The 27059-nt window shown below is 44.5% G+C and overlaps 1 protein-coding gene across 5 annotated transcripts; it reads right to left on the reverse strand.

Moving 5' to 3' along the window:
• Positions 1-1059: 1059 nt before the first annotated feature.
• Positions 1060-25442, reverse strand: LOC142884336 (ribonuclease inhibitor-like). Of its 5 annotated transcripts, none has more exons than XM_076019857.1 (5): positions 25230-25442; positions 24464-24583; positions 13306-13476; positions 11326-11506; positions 10292-10955 (listed from the first exon to the last, which is right to left on the reverse strand). In XM_076019857.1, the coding sequence occupies exons 1-5, from the start codon at positions 25346-25348 to the stop codon at positions 10944-10946; spliced, it is 603 nt and encodes a 200-aa protein (XP_075875972.1). In that variant the 5' UTR covers positions 25349-25442; the 3' UTR covers positions 10292-10943. The 5 variants fall into 5 exon arrangements, 4 of the variants coding, with proteins under 4 accessions (XP_075875974.1, XP_075875975.1, XP_075875972.1 ...); XM_076019858.1 differs by having other exon boundaries at positions 10292-10953; positions 11333-11506; positions 25230-25441; XM_076019859.1 differs by lacking the exons at positions 10292-10955; positions 11326-11506; positions 13306-13476; positions 24464-24583; positions 25230-25442 and adding exons at positions 1060-1496; positions 2552-2722; positions 4032-4184.
• Between the last annotated feature and the right edge of the window lie 1617 nt (positions 25443-27059).

Consider the following 27059-nt stretch of genomic DNA (forward strand, 5'->3'; position numbering starts at 1 on the left):
CAATTCTAAAATATGTTGGTGCTCCAGACATTGAGCCAGAGGGATCTCCCGAACATCCTGACCAGGAAGCTCCAGGACCAACACGTTCCTCAGAACCTCCTTCTGTCCAGGTGAATAATGTGTGTTATTCTTAGTAGCTAAGCTGATGAGTGTGGGACGAAGGTAAGGTAATTAAGCATTATTTTAATTGTTGGTTTGCTTTTATTGTTGCACTTGTTGGTTTGTTGGATTTTCTTATTTAAAGTAAACATTCTTTATGAATACTCAATCTGTTTTATTTATTGACATATAGAGGATTCTTTTCCTTGTATTATAGTGTTTGTTTGTTTTTAAATCAGTTTAACTTGCCTGAGTTGCTCAACTGAAGATGTTTAATTTTACCTGTAGCCTGTTTTGCTTACGAGGTGTAATAGATTGTGGAATCTTAGTAGACCTTTAGTAGACGCACGCTGCTGAGAGTGGCAGCAATCAGCTCCGTAAATAATAATATATATAATAATATATAATAATAATATACAATAATAATAATACACTCATGGATAAATAAGGCAATAAGCTATGCAACAGTGTGCAACAGTGTACCCGCGCTTGTGTATACCTGTGTGTGTGTGTGTGTGTGGATGTGGTGGTGTGTGTACCTGAATGTGGGAGTGGGTGTGTTTAAGGGCGGACACGGCACACCCGCCGCAAAGCCGGCCAGGAGGAGGCCCGGAGCAGCAGGCCCCCGGGTCGGAGGGCACCCGCCCCACGAGGAGCCAGGGCAAGATGACCGGGAGGCAGATACCCCAAGAAAAGGGACACCACCCGGGGCGGACAGGCAGCAGAGCCCGGCCCCCGGACGGGGGCCCCCCAGGGCAAGCGAGACCAGACCCATCCCCATGACAGGACCCAGCCCCTTCACCCACCGGGAGGATCGGTACCCAAGACAGGCCCGGGTATTGACGTTTTACATCTTGGCCAGGGGACTGCAGATGAAAACTAGCATTTTGGCTAATTCTGCCTTTTTAACAATGTTTATTCTTGTGTTTTATGAAATTGTATTGTGCCATTTCAAAAAATGTCAACTTCAGAATCTGACACTACAGAAAATGTCACCTTGAAATTAAATCCTCAGTCCAAAACTAATGTGTGTTGAAATGATGTTTGGTCACATGACCACTGATGACCTGTTTTTTTCTTCAAACATGAACAGAATGAAGTTTTCATATTTCTGGATGTGATTTTGATATGAATCAACCTTCAGTTCAATGTTTATTCAACATGTGTGATGAACTGTGTTTGGTGCTGAAACCATCATCGACTGGTTCCAAACCAGAACTGACCTCAGAGTCTCCAGTTTACAGTCTGGACTCTGCAGAAAACCACTCAGCACCTTCACTGATGAATCCTTCAGCTGGTTCCAACTCAGGTCCAGGAGTCTGAGGTGGGAGGGGTTGGACTTCAGAGCTGAGAGCAGCCAATCACAGCTGACCTCTGACAAACTGCAGTTCCTCAAACTGAATTGAGAATAAATGATGGTGTGAGTGGAGTTTTCATCACTATCTGAAATTAAAAATCATTAATGTCTATAACACTGTAATGTCGATTAAACCAATCAGAAGCACAACAACAATACTGAAATAATGAATCACCACAATAAAATATTTTATATCAACATTTTTAGTCATGTGACCACTGATCAGCTGTTAAAAATGTTGGAATTCATTGATTCATTTTGCCTCAAAGGTTCAGTGTGTAAAATCAGTGCAGATTTATTGCTGAAAGCTTCATATACAACCATCAATATAGTTTGAAGTCTTTGATTAGTAGAAAATAAAAGTCCTCTGGTTTTCCTGTGTTTAGAACGGTTCTTTATAGAAACAGACAGAAGGTCAAAGGTCGTGGCCATCTTGCACCGCCATGTTTGTAGGCGGCTGGTTGGGAAGATCAGTTTGAGAGACAGTTTGTCAACCTGAATAAAGAATCAATGTTTGATTTCTTCCATGGTGTAAATGTCATATTAAGAGTTATTTCTCCCTGTTGATGATCCAGATGTGCAGCTGTTGGGATCACTGAGTCATTCCCTCAAAGGAGTCATTGTGCCAGTGTGTTGTCAACACAATAACAACAGCAGTGTGTCAGTCAGTGTGCAGCCAATCAGCAGTAAAGATGGAAAATAATCAGTGAGTCCTTTGTGTGCTTGTGGCTGTTTTCAGTCATCAGAGTCTCGTTACAAGTCAAACACATTCAAAGGACAAGATGAAGAAATACTGCTGCACTATTAATCTGCCTCTAATATTTCTTCACAGGATCTTCTGCTCAGTCATGTGACCTTCATCACCAATCAACAACTTCCATTGAGCTCCAAAGTGACTGGAGACATTTTCCACACTTTCTTCCACCATCCAAAGTCTTTTCTGGCTGCAGATTGTTGACATGAAAATATCAACAACATCCACTTTGTCCAGATGAGTCTTTAATATCTGCTTCAAAGTCTTCACACTGAGCAGCGTTACACACCAGTTGTCATCTACTGACACACACTGTCCACCAGTAGAAAGCAGGAACTGACCTGAGAACTTCCAGTCTGCAGTTTGGACTCTGCGGTCCAGCACAGAGCAGCTTCACTCCAGGATCCTTCAGGGTGTTGAGACTCAGGTCCAGCAGTGGGAGGTGGGAGGGGCTGGACTGCAGAGCTGAAGACACCACTGCACACTGAAGCTCTGAGAGTTCAATACCATATCTGCAATGTAGGAGAGCAGAGTGAGAAGTTGCTGCTTCCATCATCACCATCATCATCACCATCATCATAATCATCATCATCATCATCATCATCATCAACACCATCATCAACACCATCATCATCACGACCATCATCATCACCATCACCACCACCATCATCATCATCACCATCATCACCACCACCATCATCATCATCTTCTTCATCATCATCTTCATCATCATCATGAATGATTGAATAGTTGATGATTTTGGTTGACAGTGTAAATTCAATCAATCTTGTGCAATCAACTGACAACAATGAAAAAGAAGCTTCCAAAACAAATGTGCACATTATAAAGACTCACAACAACAAAAACATAACAACTGTGTGAAGGAAAAAGCAGCAGGCTGAAGCCCAAGCTGATTCTTGCCTCTCCTATACACTCCATAAGATCAGCTGGAATAACACAGTATTGTTCAACCTGTTATTGAAACTTCTTATCCGGTGCAGCGGAACACCTCTAATTCAATAAGGCTCCAATTTCTGCAGAAGCAGAGAATGATTCATTGTGTCAAATGCTTTCCATAAATCCACAAAGACACCTACAGCATATTGTTTGTTGTCTATGGCTGGAACTCTATTGTCTATTAATTCCATCACTGCTAAAGCTGTTGATGGGTTACTGCTAAACCCATATTGATGGTCACTTCATAACTCATACTGCTCCATATAATCATGCAGGCTATTGACAAACAACTTTTCTAGTATTTTCGGAAAGCGAGGAAGCAGTGACACAGGTCTATCATTTGATATGATGTGTTTATCACCATTGTTGTAGATTGGAACCACCTCAGCCATTTTCATCTGATCAGGAAAAATCCCTCTTTGAAACCATCAATTCCACATATAGGTCAATGGTTTGATGACACAATCTATGACTTCCTTTATTAGAGACATATCTATATTATTATCATGGAAAGATTTTTAATTCTTCAACCTTTAAACCACTTCAATCATTCCACTCATTAGCAATTTGCTCTGCATTTTCAAGAAGTAAATTCTCATTTTTTACAAAACATGGAGGAAAGTCAGTTTTACTGTGGTGTTTGATCATGCAGTTGAACAAACTGTGTTGACAGCCTGCTGCTAAAAGTCACCACTCAGTGTTTCCCTCATTGTTTTCTTGGAGACCTGCAGCCACGAGTGGACCTGCTGATGTTGATCCACCCTGTGACTGGAGGAGCTGCTGATATAGCAGGATGGCTAACACCAAGAGCACACACACACACACACACACACACACACACACACACACACACGGTTTACATACCTTCTTAAACCTATCACAGCCTTCCTGCAGTTCCTCACAGCTGGAATCAGTCTCAATCTTCCCTCCTTGGTTGTCTTGTACTTGCTGAGGTCCAACTCCTCCAGAACCTCCTCTGACATCTGCAGCATGTAGGCCAGAGCTGAACACTGGAACACTGAGGGCTAGATCCACAAAGCGATTGCACGGCTTTTGCGCCAGAAAATCCGCGTAAATAGGGCAAAAAACGGTGATTCCTATCCACAGAGGGGACGCAAACGTGAAAATGGGCGCAAAATGCGCAGAGGCGCAAGTAGCGGCAGGGTTGTGCCAGACTCATTTGAATCTATTGAAATGAGTCATTAAGCGCAAAATGACACCCCCTTCTATGCAAATATGCTTAATTCAAACAGCGGCAGATCCAGAAAGAGTTTGCGCTCATGTCCGCGCGCAGTTTGACAGACGCAAACACCGCAAGCCAAAACCAGGCGCAGCTTCTGTCTGTCAAGAGTGTTTCTGGCTTCTGAGTGAAACTTTCCTCTCTGAAAAGCCTGAAATATATATATATGGCTCCCCAAATCTTATATACAGATAGGCATAGACTACAGTATATATGCCAATATTTCAGATAGGCTATGAAAAATACAAATGGTACTCAGGTGTTGGTGACTAACGCGTCTTGACTTTCTTTCCATGATGGCAGCAGTCTTGGTAGACGGAGGAGGCATCGTAATGCCAGGCGCGCACACGAGTGCGTTTATCCGAGCAGAGTTTCGCTGTCAAACACATGCACTCACGAACAACCTTTGAACAACTGCTCTCAGGTTGCCAGACCGCAACATTCGCACCTGTTTCAGGTGCCGCATTCGTGGGCGTGTTTGTGCCTTCATGTCATTAGTGCAAAAACCTTTGTGGATACCCGCAACTGTGGCGCAAATTGCGGGCGCAATCCCGCCGCAAAATGCGCCGCATTTTAGCGCTGCGCGCCCTTTTTTGAGGATCTACCCCACAGTGTTCTTACTGTGTCTCAGTATGTCCAGGCTCATTACTGAAGTCTGGAGAATAACCTCTGGAGTGGTCACTCTTCAGAGACTCCCAGCTGGACCCTGGAGACGCTGCTGTTCCGTCCTCCTCTTCCTCCACTCGAACACTCATCTTGAGCTGGAGGTCAAACAGGAAGTGAGGCAGTGAGCTCAGAACACTCTTGCTGTGTCTCAATTCAGGGTCTGCATCCTTGAAGTACGCATTTGAAAAGAAGTTGCGTCATAGCACTGCGTGAAGGCTTGTCCCAATTCCCAAAAGTCCTTAGGACGCTCAAAATGTGTACTCAGAAATATGCACTCGTTTTAGCCGATTTCCAAGGATGCACCGCTACTATCCTTCGTGTACTTGTGTATCCCATGATGCTTTGCGTGCTACTGCAAAGCATCGTAGGATCCTGGGAACTCAGCTGAAATTAGCGGCATGTACTGGCAAAGACACGACATATACAGTATATTTAAGTATTGAAGTTTCACATGAAATATACAGTTTTTAACATAGGATTTTAATTATTTGATCATCCAACGACATCGTTAGATGGCGAACCAATGGTTAGCTTGAAACTATAAAACGTCACTTCCGGGGTTGGCCAACAGGAGGGAACAGCGGTGACGCAACGAGGAAATACGCCGAAGGCTAGACCGTCCCGAGTGGTTACCGGGGAGGAGGGGTTTGGGTTGGTCCTTCTAGGTCGGGTCCTCGAAGAACGCTTCCTTCAGACTGAGGACACTCCGTTCGAAGGGTGCTGACCCTGAATTGAGACACAGCCTCTGACTTCCACTTGGGAGCGAGAGAACAGGAAGAAATCAACCAGACTGAAGTCACATTGTTGACTCCTCCTGGCCACTTTTGCCCTCTGCTGCTCTGGGGGCCCAGTTGCCTCTTTTTCTGTGATTGGTCAAAGCGCTTTGAGACGTTTTTGGATGTGATTTCTCCTCCCATCCAGCCACCTCAACTGCTCCCGCACTTCCAGGAAGTCACATGATGCTGTGTGTGAATGAGAGAGACAGAGAGAGAGAGAGAGAGAGGGAGAGAGAGAGAGGGCATAAATGTGTGTGTTCTTCTTGTCACGTACTATCTCGCAGTTTGCTCCCCATTATAGGGAGCATTAGCGCCACCTATGGTCTGTAACCTTGAAGACATTCAAAAGGTGCTCCTATTGATTCTGTGTTGTGTAGAAAATCAAAGCAATGCTTGGAGACTTCCTTCAGCTCCACTCTTCAGTAGATTTTCTCAATCAAAGGCGATGTGGACCCTCTTCTCCTCTCCTGCCCACATCTTCCACACATTCAACTGCTCCACACTGTTCACACTTCCCACCCACATGCTGGACTCCTGAGAGTCTGAGCCTCACTGTTGTCTCAATTTTGATTTTCATTCATTCTGATTTTTTAGCATTATTATTATTTTGACATAGTTTTTCTATTTGCTGGAAATGTCTTGTTGCCAGGGCGGAAAGATCAACTCCCCAGTATGATACAACTGATGGTTGCGTTGTGGCTACAAACAAAACCAAAGAAGCAAAAACTTGTGAAACAGTGACCCTCAGTGGCAGAACTCGGAGCTGCGAGGACCGACACATCACAGGAACATTTGAAGGTTCAAGGCCACATTTGAACACATTATGTTTCTTATTGACATATTATAGAGTGACCTGTCTGAAATATCTGCCTGTTAATCAATGTGTTATTTTTTCAGCACGTGTTCATTTTTCTGTAAAGTCTGAAGTAGAAGGTAGTTTTGACCTCAGGGCGCCCCCTGGCTGCTCCTTATATACAGTTGCCCTAGCTTGTTGGCAGTCCAGGATGACGGTGAGAAAAATGTGATTTCCTCTTTGAAGAGCTGCACCTGTTTCTCCCTGACGTGATGAGACTGGACACTTGTTGAGGGCAGTGGCGGCCCCTGAACATGCAGGAAAACTCCAAATTTTGCACACAGGTCAGAAGTGGCCAAAGTTTTCATCTATTAAAGAATGGGATCAATCTGCTCAATAGCGCCCCCTACATAGACCAAAAGACTAAATTGGCTCTAGCGCCCTCTAGGAAGGTGGTAGGGCCGCCACAGGACAAAGCACCTCAGTTGGACGGTGGGGGCCACAGAAGTAGAAATTCAGGTTGCAGCAGATTGTTTAGGATTAGATGTGAAGACTTTTATCCATGGTCGCTGGCTGAGGTACAGTGCTGCTAGGAAGCTTTTGTCATGGTGCCTTTATTTGGAGAATGTTGGCGGGAACCATTTGGACAATGTTGTTTGTGTTGGTCAACCTGGACAGCACCGTTGTTCTGGCTGTTGTTTACTGAACCAGGCAACAGGTTATAGTCTGAGGTCGTGCACAAAAAGCGAGTTGAATGAAAATGTAGCTGTCAAAGATGTGTGTGATACCAAGTCACCATTGGACTTGGTTAAGTCAAGGTAGCAGAGGGTCAAGAAAAGACAACAGGAGAAACACCATAGCTGGCTATGGCACAAAAGAAACTGAAAGTATTGGAAAGCACACTAAGAAAATGTGCAGTTTAGGCAAAAAAACAAAATCAAGGTGAATCACAAATGATCATCTGAACATCAACTATAGGGCCAGTAAAGAGGCAGCCAGTATTAGGAAGTACAAGGACAACATCCCACACAGGGAAAGAGTCAAAACTGCCAGTCTTATATATGTATGTGTGTGTGTGTGTGTGTATGTGTGTGTGTGTGTGTGTGTGTGTGTGTGTGTGTGGTGTGACTGTAGTTGTGCTTGTTGTTCTCCTGACGAATCTGCTAAAAAAAAAAGTTTCTAAATCTCAAGTTTCAAATCTGAAAGCTGATCAAATGAAGCCACAACCAATGAAACCAGGAGAAACAGAGGTCAGGGTCAGAGGTCAGAGGTCAAGGTCATTGCTTTGTATATTAAAAAAGGTTCCAACAATAAATGTTATATACATGAGTATTTTTTGTAAACATCTTTCACATTTGTATGTTCTTAAACGTGTATATTTAAGAACGTTTTAATAATCCTTTAGCGCTGCGATGAACTGGCGACTTGTCCAGGGTGTCACCCTGCCTTCGCCCTAAGACAGCTGGGATAGGCTCCAGCAGATCCCCGTGACCCTGAATAGGAATAAGCGGGTGTAGAAGATGAATGAATGAATGAATCATCCTTTGTGTTTGATCTTAAATTTCTTTTTTAAACACATTTTATCATCTGCATGCTTTACCTTCTCTTTGAAACACATTCTAATAAGTCCCTCCTGTCCAGTAATTGGCGCTATACACAACAGTTGTAATCCACATTTATTCGCAGAAGAAGACGAATCGCCACAGAAGAAGAGAATAATTGGGCCCAGACCCGGCATTCAATTGATACATATAATATCCATGCGGTCTGAGATCTCATTCTAAAGTAGGTTTTACGGTGGTGTCCTCATGAGTCACTGTTTAAAATCACTTTTGTGTTAAGCTAGGATGTTGTTTTGCTAGAAGCCCCGGGTATCAAGCTAAAATGAACATTAAGTTAGTGCCATGGCGGTAAAAGCGAAAACTTATCATCCAGCACAGCACCGTTTCAATAACCAGCCAGTGCAGTGCTTCTGTCTCTCGCTAGCTCGCACACACAAACACGGACACAAGTTACATCTCATGGCATCTACAGATGATCAGTTTCAGCTTCCAATTAGGGTTACCACCCGTCCCATTTTTCCCAGAATTGTTCTCTTTTTTCACCACCTGTGCCGGGAAAAATAAAATCTCTCCCGGGACACAATTTGTCCCATTTTGTAGGGAAAATGAAAAAACCTCATTTGATTTCCGACCCTCCCGTAAAATACGCGATTGTCCCATATTTGGCAACTAAAAAACCTGTCCCGAAATGAACTGATACGGGACCCACTTCACTGCCCCCCGACACCCCCGGTGTCGACAGACTTGAGACATTTCGATTTAGGTGTCTCTAAACTGTTGGGATACTGATATGTATGTTTAAAAGCTTTAAAACAGACAACGCTACGGTGTGAAAAGTGTTTTTTCCTCTTCTATGGAGCTTCTCATTTCAGGCATAATGTACTGCACAACAGGCTAGCTAAAAACACTATTAAGACAAACTAGTGGAGTGCTTTCAAAGAAAACTTCAGGAGCTGAGGATTTGATAACATTATGCAATTGTATTCATGCTAGGATGCTGGCCTATTTTTTCATAGGGTGTTTTCAAAATGAAAAAAAGACATGGAGAAAAGATCTATGACTTCTTTTCAAAGAGAAGCAGACCAGAGAAGTCTGACCCAGACAAGGTGGACAGAGAGACAGCGGTCGGCTCTGGCACCAGTAGTCCTGGCAGCTCACAACCTGGGACTGCTTAGGAGAGACATTTTGAGGCACAACACAGCCAATCATTACAAGGTCAGAGCATAGACAGAAGCAGTTAAGTTTTAGATATTTTTTAAGGCGTTGGATACTTATAATGTGTCTGTGTGTTTTTTTGTTTTTTATTGTTTGCATTTTTATTTTGATTACACTGATATTTTTTTACAATGTGATTCCATCAGAAGAGGACACAGATGCCTCTGATTTTGACAAGGATGTGAATGCACCAGAAGAGCCAGCTGTGTCCAGCACTGCTTTTATTTGTCCAAAAGGGCTGAGTGGTGGGTCTACTTACCTGAAACTTACTAGTTAGCTGTAATTATCATTGAATAACCTTTTGGATCCCTTGACTGTGTTTACATGACCATTTTATTTGTATTCTAGATAATTCAAAAACCAAAGAGGAGGGTCCTGTTCAGCCGTGTCCGACACAATTCCCTAGAACTCAGCACGGATCAAGGAAGAGAGCATTCTGTGAGTCAGTCATTTTGTATTAACATTGTTAATAAATGTTAAATTATACACAGAAATTTCATCTTATGTGTGCTTAGTATGTACATTGCAATATTTAGAGACTCTGATGATTTCATCGGTCAAGAAAAATAATTATTGTGATAGTCTGTGGACCTCCTGAAATAGCCTTGGCCACCCCCTGGCCACCCTAGGGTAAAAGTCTTGCTCCGCCATTGATAATACATATATGCACGCAAAATATACTTACATACATACACATAGGCATGTTGCCATGACAATACAACGTCACAATAAAACATATAGGATATTTTCTTTGATTTTCTTGGTTAGGCTTCAGTTTTGGTGGCAGGGTAAGTGAGGTGACGTCCACCTGTGGACATGAAAGGTCAGCTGAGGTCAAGGTCACAGGTCAGTGGCTGAGATGTTTTTTTATATTTACAGAATATTAAATCATTGAAATATAATGATTGAGATTTTGTCTTATTTATAATTCAATAATTGTTCGAGGTCCAATCACAGTTGTTGTGAGTCACTTTGTCTGTTTCAGATTAATCATGTTTTATCTGATTGATTTATTGATGATCATAAACCAGAAATTAAGTCTCATAAAATCAACATTTTCACCATAAAATAAAGGTGTGATATCAACTACACAACCTTCACAACGCTGTCAGACTTTGACAAATTCATCTTTGTGCTTCACATGAGAAACCAGGTGGAGTTGGATGGAGAACTCTGAAGTGAAAGCAGATCAGTGTGTTGTTGATGTGTGAAACCTTCATGCTGAGATGTTCCAGCCGTGGATGATCAGAGCAGAAGCAGTGGTTGTGTTGCTGCTGCCTTCACTGAGCAGCTGCTCCAAGTCCTGCTTCTTCCACTGAGGATTCAGCTCCACCAGTGGCTTCTGGGACGTCTCTCCCAGTAACCACAGCAGCTTGTAGGGAGAAGCAGTCCACCAGCCACCAGGCTCCACTGGGGTCAAAGGTCGTGACACGCCCAGCAGCTTGCTGTGAAGCTCCACTTGTTGTAGTTCTGTCAGCCACCACTAGATGGAGCTCTCCTCTTCACTCTCCTCCTCATCCTCCCTCACCTCCACCTGTAGAGAGAAGAAGAGACAGCAGGAGTCAGGACTCTTGGTCCTTGAACGCATCATCACAGAGACGTTGACTGTTGATGGAGATGATGGAGTGACTGGTGAGAAGAAGCAGACTCTCAGTCACATGTCAAGTGTGGAACATATGAAGGTCATGTGACCATGGAGTGTTGGACTGATACTGAGGCCTGATGAAGATGAACTGATCAATAATTGAGTGGTGAACTGAGAGAAGAAGCAGTTTGGCAGCAGATGTTGGATGAATGAGGAGCAGCTGGACGTCACCATCCTCCTCTCACACTGTGACTGGGAACACTGGACCACTGGATCAACTGGCTTTGGTGCTGGAACCATCATCCACTGCTTCCCAACCAGTACTGACCTCACACTCTCCAGTTGATAGTCTCTGCTGTGGACAAGATCCATCAGTGGCTTCACTGATGAAGCCTTAAGCTGGTTCCCACTCAGGTCCAGGTGTCTGAGGTGGGTGCGGTTGGACTTCAGAGCTGAGAGCAGCCAATCACAGCTGAGCTCTGACAACCTGCAGCTCTCCAACCTGAATAGAGAACAAATGATGGAGAGAGTGGAGTTTTAATCATTATCTGAAATTAAAAATATTAATGTCTATAACACTGTAATGTTCATTAAACCAATCAGAAGAACAACAATAATACTGAAATAATGAATCACCACAATAAAATATTTTATATCAACCTGTTTAGTCATGTGACCACTGATCAGCTGTTAAAAATGTTGGAATTCATTGATTCATTTTGCCTCAAAGGTTCAGTGTGTAAAATCAGTGCAGATTTATTGCTGAAAGCTTCATATACAACCATCAATATAGTTTGAAGTCTTTGATTAGTAGAAAATAAAAGTCCTCTGGTTTTCCTGTCTTTAGAACGGTTCTTTATAGAAACAGACAGAAGGTCAAAGGTCGTGGCCATCTTGCACCGCCATGTTTGTAGGCGGCTGGTTGGGAAGATCAGTTTGAGAGACAGTTTCATTTTGATGGTTGGAGGCTGGAATCCTCTAATAAAGCAAATGCTGGGAACAAATGGTTATTAAGTGACTGAAATGCAGTGGAATCGTTTCTGCATCTTGCTCATCAATACTGAACTGACTGAGATGATAGAACCTGCATTGACCCTTGACCTTCTGCTGAGTCCAGCTGGATCCATCTACAGTATCTAAGTGCTAATACAGGGGGCTAATGCTAGCGCTAGCTGAAAATCATGCTAACACTGGACTGTCTGCTGTGACTACGACTGATTGTGATGCTAATAGATGGTTGTAATATTTGTATTGATGGAACTTTATCATTATACAGAGAACTAGACATTTTGATGTCAACCACATCCTTTATGATGCTGGAAGGCCACCGTAGTTCACTGGCAAGAAGGGGAGAGGGAGGGCCAGCAAGTAAGCACTGCAATCTGAAATCTGACCACTAGATGGCAGGAGTTTACACACTGTACCTTTAATTCCACTTTCACTCATTTTAAACACAAACAGTGAAGTTAAAATCATGACAACAATAACAAGAGTGATATAAGTTGTAGAGTGAAGAGGGTGAACTGACCCCAAAGTCTCCAGTTTACAGTCTGGACTCTGCAGAAATCACTCAGCTCCTTCACTGATGAATCCTGCAGCTGGTTCCCACCCAGGTCCAGCTCTCTGAGATGGGAGGGGTTGGACTTCAGAGCTGACAGCAGCCAATCACAGCTGAGCTCTGACAACCTGCATATTTCCAACCTGAATAAAGAATCAATGTTTGATTACTTCCATGGTGTAAATGTCATATTAAGAGTAATTTCTCCCTGTTTATGATCCAGATGTGCAGCTGTTGGGATCACTGAGTCATTCCCTCAAAGGAGTCATTGTACCATTGTGTTGTCAACACAATAACAACAGCGGTGTGTCAGTCAGTGTGCAGCCAATCAGCAGTAAAGATGGAAAATAATCAGTGAGTCCTTTGTGTGCTTGTGGCTGTTTTCAGTCATCAGAGTCTCGTTACAAGTCAAACACATTCAAAGGACAAGATGAAGAAATACTGCTGCACTATTAATCTGCCTCTAATATTTCTTCACAGGATCTTCTGCTCAGTCATGTGACCTTCATCACCAATCAACAACTTCCATTGAGCTCCAAAGTGACTGGAGACATTTTCCACACTTTCTTCCACCATCCAAAGTCTTTTCTGGCTGCAGATTGTTGACATGAAAATATCAATAACATCCACTTTGTCTAAATGAGTCTTTAATATCTGCTTCAAAGTCTTCACACTGAGCAGCGTTACACACCAGTTGTCATCTGCTGACACACACTGTCCACCAGTAGAAAGTAGGAACTGACCTGAGAACTTCCAGTCTGCAGTTTGGACTCTGCAGTCCAGCACAGAGCAGCTTCACTCCAGGATCCTTCAGGGTGTTGAGACTCAGGTCCAGCAGTGGGAGGTGGGAGGGGCTGGACTGCAGAGCTGAAGACACCACTGCACACTGAAGCTCTGAGAGTTCAATACCATATCTGCAATGTAGGAGAGCAGAGTGAGAAGTTGCTGCTTCCACCATCATCATCATCATCATCACCACCATCACCATCATCATCATCATCATCAATGATTGAATAGTTGATTTTGGTTGACAGTGTAAATTCATTCAATCTTGTGCAATCAACTGACAACAATGAAAAAGAAGCTTCCAAAACAAATGTGCACATTATAAAGACTCACAACAACAAAAACATAACAACTGTGTGAAGGAAAAAGCAGCAGGCTGAAGCCCAAGCTGATTCTTGCCTCTCCTATACAGTCCATAAGATTAGCTGGAATAATTAGTCAGACAAAATCAAAAAGGAAAAAAAGAGAAACGCAACTCAACAAAATATGCTTGACATTATTCTTCATAATTTTTGTTTTTTGACCGTGGCGATCTGAGAGGAGGACAGTGCCTTTTGTTTTTTGATCAAAAGGAATAAATGGATCGACATATCTATTCAAAGTGAGAGGTGTGGATACTTCATTATTTCTTGGCGATTTTTATTTACCCGTATTTTCCGTACTATAAGATCCGGCTTTTCTGTGGATTTTACTTCACCCGCCAGGGGGCGCTTTAGCAGGAAGTGCAAAAATGAGACAGTTTTCCAGTGTTTCAGTGCACAGGAGGAAGATGAGCAGTGACAGGTGGTTTCTGGGTTCAGTGTTCATTAAGAGACTTTAATGGTTCCAGTGCGCATGAAGAAAAAGTGAGAGCGGTTCGACGTGTGTTCAGTGTGTTCAGTGTGTTCAGTGCGCAACTTTTCTGTTTTGGCTCTCGTCTGTATGTTCTGTTGTCTTTATGCGCTTTGTCTTTGTGAGCTCCGGTGCGTCGCGACGGACCAATTAACCGAGGTGACCAGTGGGACCCCGCAAACAGGATCTGCGGTGTGAGTCCAGAGTCGCAGGCTCACAGCCACCGAACCGATCCGCTCCCCGGACCCGTTTCCTGACGAAACACCTGCGGCTTATAGTCCAGTGCGGCTTGTATATGTACTGAAGGTAACATTATGTTTTAATCAAGATGCTTGAGCATAATCATATACTCACTGATATAAATATGCATAATTATATAATCATTGATATGAATATGTTTAATCCAGTAAGTTAACCCATTCATAAGATGGGGAATGTATGCATAACATGCCTTGTAAGCTTGAAGCTTGAAGCGAGAACAACTGGATGTTCTCTATCTAAGAGACTGACCAAGGGACAAAGAGTCAGTCAGACTTCAGGACCTGATAGCACTTGTTGATGTTAGGCTTGAACTCGACCCAGAGCTCTGTATACTTGTATTCTGAATTAATTTGCATACTAAAGATAAAATCAGCATTCTTCTCCTAAGACTCTTCATTAAACGAACACGCGGATCGTCAGCACGACACCAGAAAATAAGGCGATCCAACAGTACACATTTGTTTTTCCCCCTAAATTTAGCTGCTGCGGCTTTATAGTCCGGAAATTATGGTATTTATTTATTTGTTTGTTAATAACTACGGAGGAAAAGCACGCCAGCCATAGGAGCCACGTTTACTCAAACTCAGCCTTTGAGCGTCACAGGTCCCTCATTTTATACATAATACCCATTGATTTAGATCATTTCTGTTGAATATATTCTGAATATGGCTTCCAGCTAATTTATGATCAACAATGACTCCCAAAATTTACACACACACACACACACACACAGACACAGTGTTTACGTACCTTAAACATATCGCAGCCTTCCTGCAGTTCCTCACAGCTGGAATCAGTCTCATTCTTCCCTCCATGGTTGTGTTGTACTTGCTGAGGTCCAACTCCTCCAGAACCTCCTCTGACATCTGCAGCACGGAGGCCAGAGCTGAACACTGGAATACTGAGAGCTTCTTCTCTGATCAGTTCTCTGACTGCAGGAACTCTTGGACCTCCTGATGCACTGACTGATCCTTCGCCTCCAGCAGACAGTGGAAGATGTTGATGCTTCTGTCAGGAGAGATTTTATCAGTGTTCATCTCCTTCAGGTTGTTGATGACCTTCTGTAAGGTTCCTGGATGGTTGTCAGTGAGACCCAGCAGGCCTCCTAAGAGTCTCTGGTTGGCTTCCAGACTGAGTCCATGGAGAAAGCGAACAAACAAGTCCAGGTGACCATTTGGACTCTTTGGGTTAGGGGCTTCTTTTTTTTAAACCGTTTTGAAAATTTTTAAAAATATTTTTTTTTGTGATGCCTTTGCTTTTGAGTCTTTGAGGAAATCCTGAAGAACCTCATTCTTCCTGTTGGTGTGACAGTGGAAGCTGTAGACTGCAGCCAGAAACTCCTGGACGCTCAGCAGTAGACGGTTTTGTGGAAGATCACACTCTCTCTTCTGAAGATCTCTGTACAAACTCCTGAGTACACAGAGGTGTCAGTCACACTGAGACCACACTTCTCCAGGTCTTCACTGTAGAACATGATGTTTCCACTCTCCAGATGCTCAAATGCCAGCTGGCCCAGCTTCAGAAGAAGCTTCCTGTCAGCCTGCGTCAGCTCCTGTGGACCTCCTCCATACTTGTGCTGCTTCCTCTTGGTCTGGACCAGCAGGAAGTGTGAGGTACATGTCAGTCAGGTTCTTGGGCAGCTCTCCTCTCTGCTCTGAGCTCAACATGCTCTCCAGAACTGTGGCAGTAATCCAGCAGAAGACCGGGATCTGACACATGATGTGGAGGCTCCTGGAGGCCTTGATGTGGGAGATGATCCTGCTGGACACATCTCCTCCATCTCTGAACCTCCTCCTGAAATACTCCTTCTTCTGGTCATCAGTGAAGCCTCGTACTTCTGTCAGCCTGTCCACACATGACGGAGGGATCTGATTGGCTGCTGCAGGTCTGGAAGTTAGTTTGTTAGCACGACGCTGACTGACTTCTCCTGAGTGACGTCAGTCACCACCTGGTTCTTCTCAAAGTCCAGAGCCAGAGCACCACTCTGAGTCCCTGCTGCTCAGGTAAGGCTTCAAAGATCTGGCTGCACCTGATTGGACGGTCGTGAAGGGTGTAATGGGAAATATGTATTCTTGGGTTATTCTTTATATTCTTTATTATGTTGTATTCTGTGTCATATGATCACTAGTAGCACGTGTAATCTGTTCGTTTCATAGTATAACCTTCTCGAGACATTCTCCTCGTGGTCCACCAGAGGAGGCTGTAAATGTGTCAGCTTGTGCTGATTCTCTGTGCTTTGTTTTCCTCTTCTTCCCTTCCTTATCTCTTCCCCTCCCAGTCCAGTGTATAAGAGACCTTCTTCCTCCTTTCCTCCTCGCACTCGCACTCCCATTTTACTGTGTTTTGTGCCTCGGAGCTCCGATCCCCTTTTTATTGTTTGTTCATTAAATTACTTATTATCCCAGTATTCCTGCATCGGCATCTTTGCTCTTTTCCACAACAATTTGGCGTCACGAACAGGATAGCTGAAGACCCGTCAGTGAAACTCTGGGACGTCGAGGGCCCGGGACCAGGAATGGAGGAAACTCCTTGTTCCCCCTCTACCTCGAACCAAGCATTCAGAGATGAGAGGATCGGCGTCTAAGAGTGGATCTGATCGGCTTCACGTCTATCCAAGCGAACCTGGAAGGGAAGTGCTGATTCAGAGATCGGGTGAGAAGTAATTGTTCTTGTCTCAGACATATCAGTGACCAGTGGGTTGTTTTCCTTGTCGTCTACGAACGGTCCCGGGGCAGGACGGAGCGCATACGTTAACCGTGCCTGTCAGGTAGGTGTTGATTTTGAATCAACACTGAATTCCCGCTCCACAAGTGAGCCGGACGCCTTTGGTGGGTAACTACCAGAGGGGTGAGTTTTTTCTCTACCTTTTTGCGCCTTAGTAAGAAAAAGGGGTGCACGGGGACGCCTGTGTAACTTTCCGACTTGAAATTTTGTGAAAACTTAGTGAAAAGTCGGGAGGGCTAAGTCTAGCTAGACATGGGGAAGAACCAGAGCAAAGTGGCTGCTGCTGTTCCCCAGCGGGGACCAATTGTGGACGACATGAGAAAAAAATATGGTCCAGATTGTCTTGACATGTTGGAAATTTGGGTTGAAAAGTATGATTTCCCAGCAGGGGGATCACTGAGTTTGGAGGAATTGAGAAACCTCCGGGATAAATTGAAGATAGCAGAGGGAGAGGTTACAAAAAACAAAAAACAAAGAAATATGCAATTCAGATCATCAAAGATGATGAAAGGTGTTTTTCATTTTGGAAAACTGAAGCAGAGGTCAGGGACAGGAAACAAATGGAAAAACGTGTGAACAGCGCTGGGCGCTGGAGCACAGGGGTGACAGAGATAACGGCAGAGGGTGCACACACTCACACACACTCCCCAGAGGAGGGAGAAAAGGAGCCACTCACACACGAGCATTCAAATGCACCAAATCGTCTGTATCCTTCTCTTACAGGCCTGAGGGACCCTCTCCTGGACATGCCTGTCTTCCCTCCTCCCGCCTGCCCTCATCCAACGCTACCACCGTACAAGCCTGCGCACTCCAGCACCGACGCCGCAGTGTCGCCACGTTCATCAGGACTGCAGGAGGCCAGCGATGCAGAGGACAAGAAGATAAAGCGTGCCTCCCTCACCATGATGAAGCACCTCAGTGACACGGCGAGACGGCCCTACAGGAACAACGACAACCGATGAAGGGCGACTAGCGGAGACAGAGGCGAAAAGGGGGCGTGCCACATCTGCGGCCGAATGGGTCACTGGGCCAGAGAATGCCCTGACAAAGGAAGACACCGCGGACAGAACCATGCCCACCGCAGCCAAGAGAGTGATCGCGAGGGCCGGAAAAGAGGATCCAACTTAGAGCAGCTGAGGGGGGAGAGTGGAGTGCGGGACACGGCATGGACCCGGCGAGACGGACCCCCGGCCTACAGTGTTTTCGCAGGGAAGTGATGCACACACACACATGCCACATGCTTCTTGCAATGAAGAAATGCTTGCTGTCCCCTCTAACTTCCCTTTCCCCTGCAGACACGTACACTGATTCATATTCTGATGTTGATTATTCGGAAACGTATACTGATTTACATGTTGATGATGATTTTTCTTCTGACAATGATTTAGGTTCGACTGATTGCTCTCAGCCTGACGGTGAGACATGCATTGACACTGACACAGAGTTCGAGGTTGATTTACGTGACCAAATTTTGAGCACCATTGACAGGTTTAGAGCGTCGTCACGTGCCGCCTCCTCCCACATACACGTTGTATAAAGAAGCTGCTTTTGAGAAACTGCCGCGGGTCACTTTTAGAATTATGGGTAAAAATATCACGTTCCTAGCCGATAGCGGAGCAACATTGTCGCTCCTTCGTGCAGAAGAACTTCCCCAGTGTAAGAAAAAAAGTGGGAGATATGTTTATTCTGTCGGGGCAGCTGGAACGAAGAAGAGAGAGCCTCTCACCACTCCACTTACTTGTATTGACTACGGCGACGAGACATGCACATCACAAAACCAAATTAAACACAGCTTTGTATTGTCAGAAGTGTGTCCAATGAATTTGTTGGGAAGAGATTTGCTTCTACCCCTGGGCATGAATCTCATCTCCACCCCCGACAGGTTAATTGTTGCCAGGTCGTTATCTTCCTCGACCTTGGCTCAAATTCCTAAGCCTCTCTTGCATGTCTATCAGTGGTTGCTTCCCTTCGAGGCCCCAGAAGAATTGATAGTGGCGGCTAACGATAAGGTGCCGGGTGATGCTCACTTCATGAAAGCTCCTAATTTGCACTGCACAGCCAGTGTGACGAATGAAAGAAACAGTGTGTTTGAGAGTCAGTTTTTTTTGTTTGTTTTTTTTCAAGTGTGAATGATGGCCTCTTTGTTTCTACGTTGTTTTGGGGCCCCCAACGATGCGTTGCCTCTGTTTCACTCACACCAAAGCAGAGTGCATTTCTTTTTTTTCTGTCCGTGGGTCTACCCCACACATTTCACTTTCCAAGGGTCCAGGCGATGAGTGGAAGGACCTAGGTCCGTTTTTGACGAAATGCCTGTCGACCAAAGACTGGCACCGAAAGGAGCGGGGACATTTTTACTCCCCCACCCTGAATGTGCATAAGACTGATTTTCCACTGGAAACACCGGCTCTTCGCTGTCTGCACCTGACAGAGACACGTGACAGCGAGCACCACAACACGAGTTTTGCATGTTTCACTGACACATCGCAGCTGCCCGAGGAACTGAGTGAGGTTCCCTCCTCACTGTGGGCTGCTCACAAATACGATGTGGGTCTGATCAAAGGTGCCGAACCGGTGAAGATCACACCCAAAAGTGATATTCGGCCCAACCAGCCGCAATATCCTCTGAAGCCAGAAGCTGTTGAAGGGATCACTCCTGTTTTTGATTCTCTTCTCGAAGCAGGTGTCATTGTCCCATGCCCCGACTCGCCAGTGCGCACGCCCATGTTCCCTGTAAAAAAGGCCAGAGTTCCTCCTCAACGTGATGACTGGAGGTTTGTTCAAGATTTGAGAGCAGTTAACGCTGCTGTCCACGCCAGGGCACCGAACGTGCCCCACCCACACACGACTGCCTAGCAGAGCTAGACACAATTTTCTCCCCCCGACCTGACCTGACTGACGAACCCCTTGCTAATGCTGATTTTGTTTTCTACGCAGATGGTTCAGCATTCCGGGACGACAAAGGCGCCAACAGAGTTGGTTACGCAGTTGTCTCCGACTCGGAGGTCATCTGCTCTGACTCCCTTCCATGTCACCTCTCAGCACAAGGGGCAGAGCTGGTTGCGCTAACTGAAGCGTGTAGATTTGCAGAGGGCAAGTCTGTCACAATCTACACAGACTCCCGTTATGCGTTTGGTGTCGTTCATGACTTTGGGGCACTGTGGAAATGCAGGAACTTCCTCAAGTCAGACGGGAAGCCGGTGTTAAATCATGTGCTTATTGCTGACCTCTTGCGAGCCATACTTTTGCCCTCCCAAATAGCAGTGTGTAAATGTTCTGCTCACACTAACCTTCGTGACCCTGTTTCCCAAGGCAACGCCATAGCTGACGCGGCAGCAAAGTCCGCTGCAAGGCAGCCTGCACCCTCGTCAGCCCCGATGATGACAGCCTCATTTGAGGAGGCTGATGCATCACTGGCTGAGATGCAGTCCCTCGCCACAGCGAAGGAGAAGGCCGCTTGGCGCTCCGCCGGCGCATGCTGGAACCACGTTACTGACATTTGGGTAGGACCAAACGGCAACCCGTGTCTGCCAAAACATTTATTTTCACATTTCACTAAATTGACGCACGGTTTAGACCATGTGTCAAAAGGGGGGATGTTGGAATTAATTGATCAATTTTGGTTCACTGGAGGGTTTTCAGTCGTAGCACAGAAGCATTGTGAAGCGTGTTTAATCTGCCTCTCACAAAATGCAGGACGACCAGTCAAGATGGCAGCAATAGCAGCACACCCGGCTCCAACCAGACCGTTTGAACATGTCATGATGGACTTTATCGAATTGACACCGTCAGCAGGGAAAAAGTATTGTCTGGTCATGGTTGATATGTGGTCGAAATGGGTCGAAGCGTTTCCCAGCGCCACACAATCAGCCAACGACGTAGCCAAGGCCTTGCTGACTGAGATAGTTCCAAGATGGGGGATTCCAAACAAAATCTCCAGCGACAATGGGACACATTCCGCAAACGAGGCGCTTAATTAAATCGAGAAACTGTTTGGCATTGACCTCAGGAAACATTGTGCTTATCACCCTGCCAGTTTTGGGGCGGTAGAGCGTGAGAACGGGACGTTAAAAAGCAAATTGGCCAAGTGTCGTGCCGACACTGGCCTGCCGTGGCCAAAAGCTCTTCCCATTGTCCTGATGTACATGAGAATGAGGAGACGCGCACGCGTTAATCTCAGTCCTTTTGAAGTTTTGTTTGCAGCTCCTCCCCAGATTGGGATGACTACCGGAGGAAAGGCACTCCCCTCCACGGCCTTGTGTGAAGACACAATACTAACCTATTGTTCCAACCTTGCATCCGCTCTAACAGACGTAAGGCGCCAAGTGTCCGCTGTTTTGCCTCAGGCTGCGACGGGACCGCTGCACTGCCTGAAGCCTGGCGACTACGTCCGGTTGAAGGACCTCCGGAGAGCTGGAGAGCAAGTCGCTGGCTGGGGCCGTTCCAAGTGCTCCTGGTGACGCAAACCGCCGTCAAGGTTGCCGAGAGGGCCACCTGGATCCACGCGAGCCAAGGCAAGCGAGTCGTCGCCGGGGAGCGGACGAGAGCACTTCAGAGGGAGGAGGAGAGCCACGGGCCGGATCATCACCTGTCGCTGTAGGACGCCGAGGACGCTGAAGACGACGGGAGCTGACGAGTGAAAGGTGAATCAAAACGTTTCACTCCAACGAAAGCAGCAAGATGGAACGTCCGGTGTCATGGCACCTTTTCCGCCGGCCAGGCTTTTGCGGCCTACGGGGCACGCTGGCCTACCTGGCCCTCATCAGCTGGATCATCGTTTTCACAATCTGGTGCTTCGAACGCACGGAGAGTTTCCGAGGAGAAGGTGGCAAAGCCACCATCACTGCCTCCGGCACTCCTGTTCCAGCACACCCTGCTGTTTCACCTGCCTTTTCACCCCGCACCACACTTTACACTACACCTCACATGAACATCAGTGTTGGGCAGCCAGGACGGGTTGACCGACCCAAAAGATGGGCCACAACTGACATGCTCACTCATTCCCTGAAGACTCCTGCACACCCGTGCGCAACCAATCTCTGGTGGCGTTACGCAAACTCTGCAGCACGAGCTCAAGGACATGTGAACTGTTTTGTTTGTTCCCGCATGACGCGATGTGGGGAAGTAATGTTCCTGACGATTTCAAAGTGTTTCCAGAATCTGCCAAAGTTGCTCTTTCACTGTTCCCCTGGACAGGGGTGGGAAAACTTATTTTATTCGCGGATACACTTCGCTACCGTTTATTGAAGTTGACAAACTTGACACTGAATGCTACCTCGTCCATTAGCCAGGAGCTAAATGCTATTCGTCTAATGGTCCTTCAGAATTGTATGGTGCTAGACCTACTCACTGCACCCCAGGGTGGTGTTTGTCACATTGTAGGCACGTCTTGCTGTACGTACATTCCAGATAATGCTGCAGATGGCGGAGCAATCTCCAAGGCTTTAGATAGCCTCAAGAAACTTTCTGCTGCCAAGATGTCTGACCAAGGCGCCCCAGACGGGGATTGGTGGTCATGGCTCTCTCTAGGTCAATGGAAAGTGTGGTTAATAAAGCTGCTCGCTCCCGTAATCGCTATTCTCATTGTCATTTCGGTTATCACCTGCTGTTTTGTTCCTCTGATCAAGCGTTGTGTCAACAAGGTGCTCACTTCTGATCTGACTGGCTGATAGACAGCCGACACGCACAATCAGTTTGACATGTCAGAAAGGATGTTTGTGAATGTTAACGGATTCCCAGATGCGTGGGGCTTCAGCTGCCCTTATCCTGGTTGTGATTTCAACAACACCTACAACGATGTGTTTGCAGAGTACCCAGAACTTCCAGATCTCATCATTGAGGATGACGATGTCGATGACATTGACTCTGTGTAAAATACAGCACAGACGCAATGTCAGAGTTTTAGTAGTGGTTTTTAGCATACATAACAATAGCTTATAGGTTAATGTTTCAAGAGAGTTATTTTTAGTACAACTGTAAGTTCGTATTACCATGTGCCTTGCAGATTCCTGCCTTTGTTATCACGAGAAGTGTAACAGTCCAAGTTATGATGTTTGTGTCTAAAGCCAATGGTGGACATGAATTGATGTCTGTGTGGATGTTTTCACTCTTGTGTCCTGTGACCAAGAATGATCAAAAGGGGGGGATGTAATGGGAAATATGTATTCTTGGGTTATTCTTTATTATGTTGTATTCTGTGTCATATGATCACTAGTAGCACGTGTAATCTGTTCGTTTCATAGTATAACCTTCTCGAGACATTCTCCTCGTGGTCCACCAGAGGAGGCTGTAAATGTGTCAGCTTGTGCTGATTCTCTGTGCTTTGTTTTCCTCTTCTTCCCTTCCTTATCTCTTCCCCTCCCAGTAAAGTGTATAAGAGACCTTCTTCCTCCTTTCCTCCTCGCACTCGCACTCCCATTTTACTGTGTTTTGTGCCTCGGAGCTCCGATCCCCTTTTTATTGTTTGTTCATTAAATTACTTATTATCGCAATATTCCTGCATCGGCATCTTCGCTCTTTTCCACAACAAGGGTCTTCTTGGTCTCCAGCTGCCTGACCTCATGCTCTCTGTTGACCTCCTCACTCAGTCCCTCACTGATGTAGAGCTCAGTGTAGATGCTGTTGAGGAGGGTTTGACTTCCTGCTTCTTCACTGACTGTTTGCTCTCAATGTCCCTCAGTGAATCTTCTCACTGGAGGTCCTGAAGGATCTCAGAGGCAAAGTGAAGGAGGTGCAAGTGGACAGTCTTACTGTGAGCAGTCTGGGTGTGACTGGCAGGTTGCAGTGATGATGGAGCAGACTGGTCCCAGTATGAGCTGCTGGACACTGGCTCAGTCAGGACGTCACAGCCACCACCACTGCTCCTCCTGCTGTTCCTCCTCCTCCTGTGGAGAAGTTTGGGTTTGACTGGTCAGTTGGTCAGTTTGGATGATAGTTTTTAGTCTTGAACACATTTTTCCTGTTACTGAAGTTTTGATTCTTCTTGAATAGTAAATTACATGAAACACTCAACAAGATAAAGTTTAGGCTTTTATTTTGAAATGACTTGGTCAAGCTGTATGTTCTAGAAGCACAGAGTGTATTTTCCTCTGAAACACAAACAGTCAAATGCTTTATTTCAAACTAACTCCTGCACTGCACCTCCAGCAGCCAGTTTCCCTCTTGACTCAAACACTATGGACTGATGTGGTGATTCTACAGGAGCTCAAACCACTTTAAAATAAGTCATTCATTCTGAACAAATGTGAACTGAAGCAGCATCAGGAAGAAGACTGCAGAGGACGTCAGTCCAAGTTTTCTTACTGTGTCTCAGAAGGTCCAGGTTCATTACTGAAGAGTGGAGGGACACCTTTGGAGTTGTCACTCTTCAGAGACACCATGCTGGACCCTGGAGACTCTGAACTCCGTCTCCGTCCCTGAACTCTGCAACACAAACATGTCTTGAGTCAAAAACATCAATCTTTCATCAATTGTCTGCTGATAAACATTAAAGACAAACAGCTGCTCAGATTGAGGAGCTGCAGCAGCAACAGTGATGCTGCTCTTCATCTCTAGATGGTCTTCAGGAAAAGTGAAGAACTGAGAAGGTGAAGAGTCAGGACGGTCTGGGTGGCTGACCAGTCAACCAGTAAATCGGTTGACCAGTCGACCAGTCGACCAGTCAAACCAGTCAGAGGTCACCGGGTCAATGTCACCATGAAGGTGGTTTTCTGGACCAGTCTGGCAGGAAGATCAGAATCCCTTGACAGTCAATCAAGTGTCAATAACTGATGACTATTGACTAAATGATACGATTAGAGTCCATATGAAACTGACTTTATTCTTCCAATCTTCATGAGATCAAACTGCTAGTTCACCCCATTATCATTCAGAATGCTATAGTCATAATAGTAATAGATTAGTAATAATCTACCATTCCTCCTTCTCCTTCCCTCACCTCCTGCTGCTACACCTAAGACTCACATTATAAACTGAGAGAAAAGAAAAATTACAATACTGAAAGCAATGATTTCTGATCTGCCTCACAGTTTTCAGTCAGTGATGGTGTCTGTGACCAGAGTTTTCTTACCGTGTCTCAGAAGGTCCAGGTTCATGACTGAAGACTGGAGGGAGACATATGGACCGGTCACTCTTCAGAGACACAGTGCTGGGCCCTGGAGACTCTGGTCTGACTTCTTCTACATCCATCTCCTGAACTGGAGTCAGTCTGAGGTGAAACACAGCAGTTCTACTGTGAGCTCAGAACACAGTGCAGAACTTCACTGCAGTGGAAGAATGCAGGACAGGAGCCAGCAGACACTGGAGTTCTGCTCCTCTGACCACACCAGGCATTATGATCACCACTGAGCACAATGACAACAACACACTGAGTTGCTTTTCTCTGAACGAGACTTCAGATGAAGATCTTAGCAAAATTCCCTGTTGTCACTGGATGGTTCCACTAGAAGGCAGTAGTTCACCACCCCAGGAGACTCCTCACTCAAGTTCAGAATCGAACTTGAATAAATTAATCGAAAAATCGGTAAACTATGTAAAAAATAAAAAATAAAAAATAAAAAAGAGAGAGAGAAAAAAAAGAGCGAAAACAGTTCCATTCAATTCCAAGAGTGAGGAGAGTAGTTTGGAGAAGAGTGAGGAGCGTTTTTTTGGAGAGAGCGAAAAATGGAGAGTGAGACAGTGGACATGTTCTAGACTCAATTAAAACAATACATTTTACACAATACATATCACACACACACCATTAACTCCAATAATGTGGACAGCAGAAAAAGGGTGATTCAGCGACAGTCAAAAAAAAGTACTTGATCAATGGTAAGTAATCTTTAGATATTATTTTCTCTTGAACAAAATGCAGTTAAATTTAATGAAACTAGCTGCATTCGCATGTTACCTGAGTGCCATGACAACGCAGGTCATTTCGGCGCAAGGAGAACCCAGGAAAAGGTTTCTGCATCTTATGACTAATGTTGTATTGCTCTGTAATTTATGTACAGGCAAATTCACGTATTTGCAAATAAAAATGTTAAAAAGAATAATAAGAATGCTTTCTTAATACTTTTCTTTGAATTGATTTTTTTTTAATTGATTTCGTTAATGCACTTTTTTTTTTAATTGACTTTAGATTCAATCAAATTACAGACTACAGTGAAGAGCATAGTCATATACCTGTTTGTCACACACACACACACACACACACACACACACACACACACACACATTTTCTACTGTGATATATATATATATACATATAGATACACACATATATATACACATATATACACACACACGTGTGTATATACATATATATCTATATCTATATCTATCTATATCTATATCTATCTATATATATATATATATATATATATATATATATATATATATATATGTATATATATACATATATATATATGTGTATATATATCTGTATATATATATATATATATATATATATATATATATATATATATATGTATATATATATATATATATGTATATATATATACATATATATATATATATATATATGTATATATATATATATATATATATATATATATATATATGTATATATATATATATATATATATATATATATACACACATATATAGATATATATATAGCTATATATATATATATATAGAGAGAGATATAACTAGTTAGTTAGTTAGTGTAGTGTAGTGTAGCGTTAATATACACTACCGCGATGTAGTTTGTCGTAATCGAGTTGCCGTATGTGACGTCATCGGCCGGGTGTCTGGCGACTGCTGATGACGTCACATACGGCAACTCTACAATGTCAAACTGCATCACGGTAGAACGACCAGATGGAGAAGTACTTTTAGTTTGTTTGTTCCTTCGTACCTCTATTGTATATAATACGATCATATATGTGTTTAC

The sequence above is a fragment of the Nelusetta ayraudi genome, unplaced genomic scaffold, assembly GCF_046127955.1.
Source record: "Nelusetta ayraudi isolate G7.1 ecotype Tasmania unplaced genomic scaffold, CSIRO-AGI_Nayr_v1 ptg000011l, whole genome shotgun sequence".
Lineage (NCBI taxonomy): Eukaryota > Metazoa > Chordata > Actinopteri > Tetraodontiformes > Monacanthidae > Nelusetta > Nelusetta ayraudi.